The 10,873-nt window shown below is 44.3% G+C and overlaps 1 protein-coding gene across 7 annotated transcripts in view; it reads right to left on the bottom strand.

Annotated features, from left to right (window-relative positions):
* The window catches only part of kank4 (KN motif and ankyrin repeat domains 4), a 94,280-nt gene continuing 83,407 nt past the window's right edge, over positions 1–10,873 (bottom strand). For 5 of the 7 annotated variants that reach the window (XM_080770703.1, XM_080770702.1, XM_080770705.1 and 2 more), the window contains 7 exons: positions 10,260–10,350; positions 7,494–7,787; positions 5,954–6,038; positions 4,878–5,097; positions 3,949–4,091; positions 2,627–2,827; positions 1–649 (listed from right to left, as the gene is read on the bottom strand). In XM_080770703.1, coding sequence (XP_080626829.1) covers positions 536–649; positions 2,627–2,827; positions 3,949–4,091; positions 4,878–5,097; positions 5,954–6,038; positions 7,494–7,787; positions 10,260–10,350 — 1,148 coding nt within the window. In that variant the 3' untranslated portion in view covers positions 1–535. Of the gene's footprint in view, positions 650–2,626; positions 2,828–3,948; positions 4,092–4,877; positions 5,098–5,953; positions 6,039–7,493; positions 7,788–10,259; positions 10,351–10,873 lie in introns of those variants that run through there. The other 2 variants (XR_013964526.1, XR_013964527.1) reach the window with 2 other exon arrangements.

Below are 10,873 nucleotides of genomic sequence, written 5' to 3'. Positions count from 1 at the left end.
TGTGTGTGTGTGTGTGTGTGTGTGTGTGTGTGTGTGTGTGTATGTGTGTGTGTGTGTGTGTGTGTGTGTGTGTGTGTGTGTGTGTGTGTGTGTGTGTGTGTGTGTGTGTGTGCGTGCGTGCGTGCGTGCGTGCGTGTGTGCGTGCGTGCGTGCGTGTGCGCGTGCGTGTCAAATTATCTTTGACACTAGTGTAGTATGCCTGAGTTACACTTTTTGCACGTGTCGTCCACCTAAAATAGCAAGATTGGCTATGTTCAGTGTGTGACACAGCGTGCAACCAAGTATAAATCACCCTTTAGACTCTGTAAGACAACATACCCAGCTGCTCAACTAGCAGCACTCGCTCTCATCCTAGCAGTGATGTACTGCTAGGATGAGAGAGAGAGAGAGAGAGAGAGAGAGAGAGAGAGAGAGAGAGAGAAGCAGCCTGGCAGTGCGATGGATTCTGCCTGTGTTCACTTGATTTGGTAGAGGGGGGGGAGGGGCTTGGCGAGTAAGAGGTGACAGGAGGCTGGTGAAGACGAGCCAGGGTGCCTCAGTGCAGGGCTGTGGCAGAGGCAGAAGCTCTGGCCTCTCCGTGGGCCTTCAGAAGGTCAACCGTGTCTTGGTGGGAGGCTGCGGTGGCCACCACCAGGGCCGTCTGGCCGTCCTGCGTGGGGACAAAGCACAAGCCACATGTCATTGCCTCCAATGAAGAGACATTGCAGTTATGCTGCGTATCCAGCAAGTGGCAGTATTGTCATGAGTTGAAGAGCCTTCAACAGCAACTGCCTCAAAAGCATGGGTCCAGTGGTTTACCCTCTTAAGGAGCTACCTATCCAGGGTCGGATTAACACTTTGTGGTACCCGGCAACGTTTTGTTAAATAATCAACTTTATGTACTATAGCACTTTACATAAGTGCTATTTAAGTGCTTTACATAAAAATAAAAAACATCAAAGAATAGAACAAAAACAAGACGCGCAAAAAGTGCAGTAATAATAGCATTAAGAGAATCAACAAAAACATTTCAACATTTAAATGATGAAAAGTCCCTTCAACAAAAGCACGCAATAACACAAGATCAATGACAGAAAACACCCACTGTCCTTAAATATCCATCTATAATATCCACTGTCCTTAAATATCCATCTATAATATCCACAGTACTAAATATCCATCTATAATATCCACAGTACTAAATATCCATCTATAATATCCACAGTACTAAATATCCATCTATAATATCCACAGTACTAGTATATCAACATCATCACATCTTATAAAAACCTGCTTTCCACAACACATGAAGTAAGATCTTAGTCTGGAACAATCCGCATCCTGTGTTGCTTTTCAAGTCAACATGAAACCCTCCACAGTATTAACATAGTCTAATGAGGCTGCTGCCATAGTGACCGGCAGTGTCCCAACTCCCAACTAGTGGCTAATTGTCTCCACCAGCCGAAGGCATAGGCTAAATTCCAATACCCAAAATCTCGGCCACTCGCTCACTCCCACTCGGTCACTCGGGGTCATTCCAGCGTGACCCGGAAATGGTTAACGTTCCAATTGTTAAAGTGCTCCATCGAGGAGGAGAGTGGAGTCGAGTGGAGGAGTGGCTCTCCGAGACCGCATAGAGCGAGTGTACATCAGGTGCAGGCTCGGTGGGGTATTTTGTCTCCTCGCAGCGGATTTCCGCATCACGTGTACTGTACATGTTTTTTTCCTTCTCCAGTGACATAAGTCCGCCTCCTCCACATGTGGCACAGAAAACACTGCTTGAAACCCGATACTATGCATCCCCCCCTGGAGTTCCAGTGATCCAGCTGTGTGACACTGTATTGTTCCACCACTTTTGCTTTGGCAATGTAAACGTATGTTTTCCCATGCCAATAAAGCCCTTTGAATTGAATTGATACACGTCATGGGGAGGGCATGGGGAGAGTATGTTTTGCACTCCGTCCGTCCGTCCGTCCGTCCGTCTGTGTGCGTGTCCGTCCGTCCGTCTGTGTGTGTGTGTGTCCGTCTGTGGACAGCTAATCTCTGGTACCGTTGGCTTGATTGCAGCCACACTTGATCGCAGCCACCAGGAGGCCGCTTTTTGCAAAACACATTTTTGGCCAGTACACCTAAAGATTTTGTCCAAACAAATTGGTATACAGTCTCTCTACAGCCATTACACAAAACGGGTCTTTCAGATTTTGTGCTCCGTTGTGTTGTGCTCCGTTTTGTGTCATGAACACATTGTGTGAAATTTTGCACGCACATTCCCACTAGACAGAGGAAGAAATGCCACTCAAATCAGCCTCATGGTGGCGCTATAACTGGCCCATTCGTGTTTTTACCTATAACTGCACCGATCTGTGTAAAACCTACTGTATATGCACACTCCCTAGAGGCCAAGGAAAAACCTTTGCCTGGAATTTTTCACATCTGCTCTTTATAGCGCCACCAGGAGGCCCACATAATATGCGGGTTTTGTCGACAAAAAAATATTTTGACAGGCCTTGATGGCGTCACTCATAATACCTGATTTTACACAAACATAAAATGACTTGTCTTTTAGTTCTACTCTCTTCTCCACTAGTCCCTCCCTAACATTTTAGTCACATTTCTATTTGACTCTACGCGGAGGAAAGCGGTGTACCTTATCAGTGAGACTGGTGTCACAGCGCCCGGTCTCCAGCAGTAGACTGGTGATGTTTGCGTGTCCGTGCTCACAGGCACACATCAGGGCCGTGGAGCCGTCCCTGTCCTGGGCGTTGACATCCGCACCGCAGCTCAGCAGCAACTTCACCATGGCAACCCGACCGTGGCTAGCTGCAAGCATGAGCCCGGTCTGGCTGGCCTGGATAAAGAGAGGGAAACATTCAGGTATGTGGTTTGGATAGGTAAGCAAAAAAGCCAAGGAAGAATGTGATTTAGGAGGAGATTGGAAGGAGGGACAAGAGAGTAGTAAGATGGGTAAAATATGAGTAAAACAGAAGATAACTGGAGAAAGAAAAGCTGAAACAAAATGAACAGAGCAATGTAGGTGGAGCCGAGGTGATGATGACTAGCTGCTAGGTTGAGTACAGGTCACTGTCAATTGAGTTTTACAGATGTGGATTAATGCTAAACCCCAGGCTTATGACTAATACATTCCTTTCTGCAGACATGCCCACAGAAGCATGTCATGGTGAGGAGAATTAATGTATTCAAGAACGCATGGCCATTTGTGTTTTTGTGAAAGGGAGTGTGCCCATTTTAGCACATACATTTGATGGGTGTCTGTCTGTACAATTGCACGTGCATAATACATGTTATGGATGTAAATGCACCTTTATACAATCCATAGTAGGTGCAACAAATTAAATTCCCCTGCCTCTTCTGCTTCAACGTTCAACGAATTGTGAGTTCGGCTGAGACGCCGCCTTTCCGTCCACTGTTGTGGCGCACATGTGGCGCCACAAGTCCTCTCGACTTAAATGTGTCTGGTGATTCTCTACTGACCTCACTCATTAACAAGGTGTTTTTGCGAACGAAGCTTCTGCTGACTGATAAAAAAAAAAAAAAGTTTATCGCACCATTCTCTGTAACGTCAGCACACAGTGGTGCATGACAGTGGATGGCCGTTTCGGAGAAGCTGGAACCACCATGTCTGACATCAACTACCACACCAGGCATCTTGCCCATTCTAATGCCTGCACGCTGTCCTACACTGTCAATAATCTGTTCCAGCTAGACAGAAAGCTTCCAATCTGAAACATCAAAAGTGAGTTGCAAGTCCCGCTTTGTTCTTGGTGACTACGTTTGTGCGTGCGTGCGTACATTTCGACACAAGCCAGGAAGAGCCGGACATAGAACCAGAAACCTTCAGATTCCCAAGCAGTTTGCTGCTCTACCTGCTGAGCCACCATTTATCCATTCATACCTCCATCCGCCCAAACACATGTACTGTATGTGTGTTTGTGTGCATACTGTCTGTACCTGGCTGGATCGGGCGTTGACCTCTCCTCGCTTCAACAGTTGTAGCACCACCTCCAGGTCATCAGGGCTCTCTGCAGCCGTCAGCGCGGCCAACATCACCGCCGTGTAGCCTGCCTTGTTCACGTTGTCTGTCTCACATAAGCCTGAACACACACAAGAAACGTGCTGCATGGGAGGATTTTCAGCTGTTTTGAATGACATAATATACAATACTGTTTGTGACTGTGCATCTCTGTGAATGAAGCAATGTTTGTCACCGCACATGTACAGTACAGTCTGTACGCAGAAGTAGGAGTAAGCAGGAGTGCAAAATCATGTAGTTGAATCATGTTTCTTTGTGTTCATTGTCCTCTATTATACATTTGTGTTTAATATGGTCACAGATTATCAACTGTGTGTCTGTTAATCTGTGAGCATGGATCTATTTTCATCCACTAAAATACATAACCATAACCACACAAAACATTTTAAGCACACAAACATCTTTTGTTAGGGTTATGGGTCGACCCGCACATCACTATAGTGCGAGGCTAATCTCACAAACTGTTGGACATGTTGGTGTGATGGTGTCAAACCTTTTGTGCACACTACCAGTACACAGAGGAAGATAATCCCCAAATATATTTCCAATTCATGATCAGTGTCAGTGCTTCCATCAGCTGTAGTTGTGTGTATGCAAGTGGTGATGTTATTGACTCTAGCGTGTTGACATCTAAAAGCACATCAATGTTTCTTACATTGCATACTGCCGGCGACCAAATTAAAATGCTAAACGTGCACAGCTCATCGCCTTGCTACTGCCGTTTGTAGCATATTGTAAATATGCGCCGTTCCCTTTGAAAAACATTCAAAGCAAACACTGGGATCAGGACAAAAACCTAACCCCAACTAGACTGTACAGTATGTCTATATGCATCTCACGCTCTCACCTGTATCCAAAAGCAGCTTGACCACGGGGAAGTTGGAATGGGACACGCTGTAGTGGAGTGCTGTGTTCCCATTGCCATCTGTCAGGTTAACAACGTATGGAAGCAGAGTGGGCGTGGTCAAGCCCACCTGTCGCAAGTATAAGGTGACGGAGTCGGCCAGGGAGTCTTTCTGACTGGACACTTTGAACCACTCCTGATAGAGCACCAACAGAACCTGACGCTGAGAGAGACAATACACACCTAATGGTTGTCTGTGGTTCCATTTCCACCATTTAAAGTCTTAAAACCATATATGCTTTGTTGTACGGGGTCCCCCAAGGCTCTGTACTTGGTCCCCTCCTTCTCTCCCTCTACACTAAGGGCACTATTTTCGCCCTGCTATACCCCTTATCCTAAACTTCTTTGCCGTTTTTTTACAATTACTATTTTGAAAACATTTAAAGAATGTGCCGATCTACATCGACACGTTGTGAACTTGTAGATCGGCTATTTTAACTATTCAAAAATGTTTTTCAAAATAGTTTAGGGATAAGGGGTAAAGCACTGGCGAAAATATGTCCGTAAATCTCCTCGCCAAAAAGCTGACATACTGTAATTATAGTGTTGTAAGCTTGTAGATTTAGGAGCTATTTTCACCAAATGTGTGTTGTTTTTGCCTAATGTTCGCATATTAGGCCATTCCAAGAATAGGGACGCTAGGGTTCAAGTGGTTAACAGTTGTAGTGCCGTTTGCATATTATAAACTTTATCTACGTTTTTAAGGTTTAAAACAAGAAATGGACCATATTCACACAGTGGCTATTTTGCTCTTACCATTATATAATACGACAGAGTCATGCCCACCCTGTCGAATATGACATGAGAGCTAAATGGCACAATACCATGTGAATGTTGTCAATGGTACTGTGAGCCCTCTTCTCTGTCGATTAAACACAATAATCATTTACCCTGATGGTAAAATCTAATTTATTTTACTATGACTTTACTAAAGAGGCACAGAAGCACATGGCATGTACACAAACACACCACAAGTCTACAGAATTCACAACAATCAGAAGGATGGAGGGAATCCTTACCATTTCCTTATCTGGAGAAGAAACTTCTTCCATGCGGTCCTTGACATAAACGCAGGCATCTATGAAGTTCTGGTTAACCTGCTCTCTGAACAAAAAGACAGAACAAAGTGAGCGACTGAACTGTATATTATGCTTATATTTCCTGTCGTGTATATCCAAAATCGTTCACGTTGTGAACTTGTAGAGCTGCTATTTTCAGAACTTTTGGATGATGATGTAGCAGCCAGGCATTCATTTAAGAAAAAACATAAAATGTTGAAATATGGAGATACAAAATGTCTGCCTGACAGCAATACTGTACAAGCTGACAAGGCATTGGAATGCAAAGCATTGTCAGCTTGTAGATCTGTTTCTTTTCACAAGCAACAGTACGACAGAGTAGCACTGCTTCCTGTTAACATTACCAGTCAGTGCATGACTGTTATGTGTTAAATGGGGAACTGATCTATGCAAATGATTCACAAATGAGAGATTTTGAATTACGAACAGGTGGTCATGTGATACATCTATGGATTCACTGTGCACACGTTTCGTGAATCCCACATGTCTACAGTAAAATACAGTATAAATGAATCCCACATGTCTACAGTAAAATACAGTAGAAATGTAAGAAGAGCTTTGTGAGTGTGACTAAGGCCTTATGTTCTATTATAATTCTACTATAGTAGAATACTATTCCACTATACTATTACACACACACACACACACACACACACACACACACACACACACACACACACACACACACACACACACACACACACACACACACACACACACACACACACACGCAATCCTGCCCCCATAAACCAAAAGGCCAGCTGCATTGTCCATTTCACTGGTCCCTGAGTCAATCAACTGTCTCAGGTATGTGGAGGCTGGGGGCATATAGGAACCACACATTAGATGGAGCAGTGGGCTTTTTATTAAACAATCACTCGCCACCTGTCTCTCTCTCTCTCTGTGTGTGTGTGTGTGTGTGTGTGTGTGTGTGTGTGTGTGTGTGTGTGTGTGTGTGTGTGTGTGTGTGTGTGTGTGTGTGTGTGTGTGTGTGTGCGTGTGTGTGCGTGTGTGTGTGCGTGCGCGTGCATGCGGACAATATTGCAGCATCATTCAGCACCTGTCTCATGCAGCCTATAGGCTGCAGCTGGACATAAACAAAGCACTGCATTGTCTCTAGCTGACAACCCATACCTCAAGACGTCATCTAGATCAGTGATTCTCAAACATGTTCATGTTAAGGACCCCCAAATGCATAGGCCGAGAACCCCCATCCGAAAGGATTTTGTGCCAGGGACCCCCAGAAGAGAAGATTCCAAAACCAAAGGTTTTTCAGAAATAGCAGATCTACAAGATCACAACGCATTGCGCTGTGAGATGTAATGCATCGTATTAAAGCGGTTAAAGTGATTGTAATGATGCTATATTAGCTACTTTGCTGGGGACACCCTAGAACCCCTTCAAGGATCCCCTCAGGGGTCCCTGGATCCCACTTTGAGAACCAGTGATCTATATATTCTTCCCTGTCTGTCTGTCTCACCCTGTGGCTCCTTCCTCCTGGAACTCCAGGCTGCCCTCTGGAGCCTGCAGGCCTCCTTCAGCTGCCTCCTCCCCAGACACAACACCTCCTCCCTGGGTCAGAGCCTCGGCCGTCTCCTCCTGCAACATGGCTGCTTCCCTGGGCTCCTCGGCCGCCTGAGGCTCCTTCTCCTGCTCCATCTCTGGTTCAGAGCTGTCCTCCTCCTCCTCCTCCTCCTCCTCCTCCTCCTCCTGCTGCTGCTGCTGCCGGGTCTTCTCGTCTCCGCTAGACTCCTCACTTGATGTGGTCTCATATCTGGGGAGTATAGAGACACAGTAGCACTTTAACTTATATTGTTAATACTTTTTGTGTTATCCTTTGTGTTATCCTTTTAGCCTAAATGTCTGACTGTACCTTGTGCCGTTTACATTTGTGACTCAAAGTATTCAATCAATCAATCAATAAACCCAATATACTTTAGTTGGATCTATACTTGGCCCGCTCCTTTTTCCTCCCACTTAATTCTACACCAAATCTCTTCACCAAAAATAGCCTTGCTCAGCGACACTTGGACACATAGGGCTGGGGCGCGGACGTGAACCAGGGACCTTCTGGTGAAACTCCTTCAAAAATTGCTTATTTACCTTCAAAGTAAGATTGCAGATTGTTTTCTTTTTTAATAAATAAATTGTTTTTTGGCTAAGTGGTTAAGTGCCTCAGTGGGCCAATGCAAATTCATTGAATTACTACACATAAAGGATAGTCTGTTCACATCCTCATTGACTGTTCTGTAGCGCTTTAACCCTTTCCAATAGATGCCTAGTACACAGAAATACTGAATTTCTGGGTCTTTTTACACTTCCAGGGTTAAAATAACACCCTTATCATTCAACGTCATTATCCCTAAAACGGTGTTTTCAGATAAGGGTCAACAAAATGTTGTGCCATTTTTGTTCAATATTAGGCATGTAGAGCGCACGCAGGCACTGTGAAGCACACACACACACACACACACACACACACACACACACACACACACACACACACACACACACACACACACACACACACACACACACACACACACACACACACACACACACACACACACACACACACACACACACACACACACACACACACACACACACACACACACACACACACACACACACACACACACACACACACACACACACACGCCACATCAGTGAGATATGTTGTAATGACCGGGAAAGCATTGAAGTAACACAGGTCAAGGCTAGATAAATAAGTACTGATCAATTAGCCTGTTTATGAAGCATTATGGGAAAGTGATCCAGTACAACTGTGGCCCCATACATCCACAAAATGGACACACACACACACACACACACACACACACACACACACACACACACACACACACACACACACACACACACACACACACACACAACCTTGTTCAGTAACGGCAAATTCTGTCTATGAAGGCAGGTGATATACTTCATGCGTGGATGTTGTGAGTGTTTGCCTGTGTGAGTATGTGTGAGTATGTGTACACTGTGCTCGTGTGTTTGTGACATACTGTATGAAAGAGCCTATATATATGTGGGCCGTCAACGATCACATCAGTCTCTTATTGAATGCTGCTCATTCATGCTATGTTGGCACGCACGCACGCACGCACACGCACACGCACACACACACCCACGCACACACACACACACACACACACACACACACACACACACACACACACACACACACACACACACACACACACACACACACACACCTCAGTGGCCACAACATTCCAGCAGACCTCAGAGGACTATGTGCATATGATATATGTGCATGTACTGTATAACCTGGGTGCATGTGTGCGTAATTATGTGTGCGCGTGTTTATGATACTCATAGATACTCATTTAGACTTAAGTCATGGCTGTATTATTGGACAGCACAGTTGGTAGAGGCAGGAAATAGAGTGTAGAAAGCAAAAGATGAAACGCAACAGGAGGCTGATTCAAACCCATGACCGCACCAATTATTCCCCTTGCAACTCCTTGTCAACCTTTACTTCAGAAAAATCACTTCAAGGGAGAGAGAAAAAGAAAGCATTATGAAAGGATGAAAAAAAAGTGAAAAAACTAACGTATTTACAATATTGCTGAGGATTGTTCTATTCATCAACGACATTGTAATTTTGAAAAAAAGGAAAGAAAAACAACAAACACAGATAGCAATCTGAAAGTTTTTACATTCCAGCGTCACTCCTCTGCTATAAACTCATTGCATTGGTGTTGTTGACCTTAAAAAACGTCTCCCGACCCTTCGGTGTGACTTGGGCTTTAAGACTGCAGGCAAAGATTATCTTCCCATTTCTTGTTATGCTTTTTCACAGAAGCACCTAATATTAATGCACCTTCAGGGATTACTTGCCGGTTACTTACTACTGACTAACATTTTTCTAGCTAACTGATTAATCCTTCTCAGCCTCCCTTAGGGCTGGGGAGTGGGGACTGCTACAGTACATAATGAAACTTGACAACTGTAAAAATGTGTAATCCCTGGTGTTTGGAGGGCCGTTAGCTTCAATGGAAAAACACACAAGCACAGACACACTCAAGCCAGATGTACAGTACAGTATACTTGGAGCACGGGCGTTGTGAGCTTGTAGATTAGCTATTTTTGTGACACTGATTTATACTTACTCACAACTAACTATAAATTCAGACGTCCTCCTCACAAAGCACACACTAGACTAAATGCAGATGGGATGTTAATTAAAAAATATATACTTTACCCTCCGTTCACCCCAACAAATTTCAGGTTTTTCTTGGCTCCCCTGTTCCCCTGCTTGTCAACGCCATTTTTCTTCATTATAGATTTTAGACCTGGAGGAGAGGGGAGAGAAATGAAGGAGGAGAGAGAGTGGTATCGGGTTCCGGGGAGAATGTTACTGTGAGTGTGAGTTTGTCTGTGATTAGTGATTGGGTGTTGTATTGTAGAGCCTGACCTGCTGACCTGACCGATATACAGTATCATCATACATAGAGTACCATCATTTGACTATTTTTATTAGATCGGTATCTGCAATTACGGTATGCAGCTGATTTGTCCCAATTTTAACCACTTTCAAACTGGTATCCCTATTTTGGGCATGTTTTACAAATTGATTAGAATTTAATTTGACTAGATATCAGGCATCGGTCAGGCTCTATGATTGCATTTATTTTTTGCTTTCCAATTTTGGAAAGCACTATAACACAATATGCATTCCTATACATTCACCAGCATAAAAAACAACAACAAACAATCATACTTTAAAAAACCTCCTCCAAAACAGTTTTGGGGAAAACTGGAAGAAAAGCAATAATCCTTTCATTTGAGCGATTTTTGTACTGTCCATCACCTTCC

The sequence above is a fragment of the Protomyctophum bolini genome, assembly GCF_963924005.1.
Source record: "Protomyctophum bolini genome assembly, chromosome: 8".
Lineage (NCBI taxonomy): Eukaryota > Metazoa > Chordata > Actinopteri > Myctophiformes > Myctophidae > Protomyctophum > Protomyctophum bolini.
The sequence above is the reverse complement of the archived record's forward strand: the minus strand, read 5'-3'. Positions and strand labels throughout refer to the sequence as shown.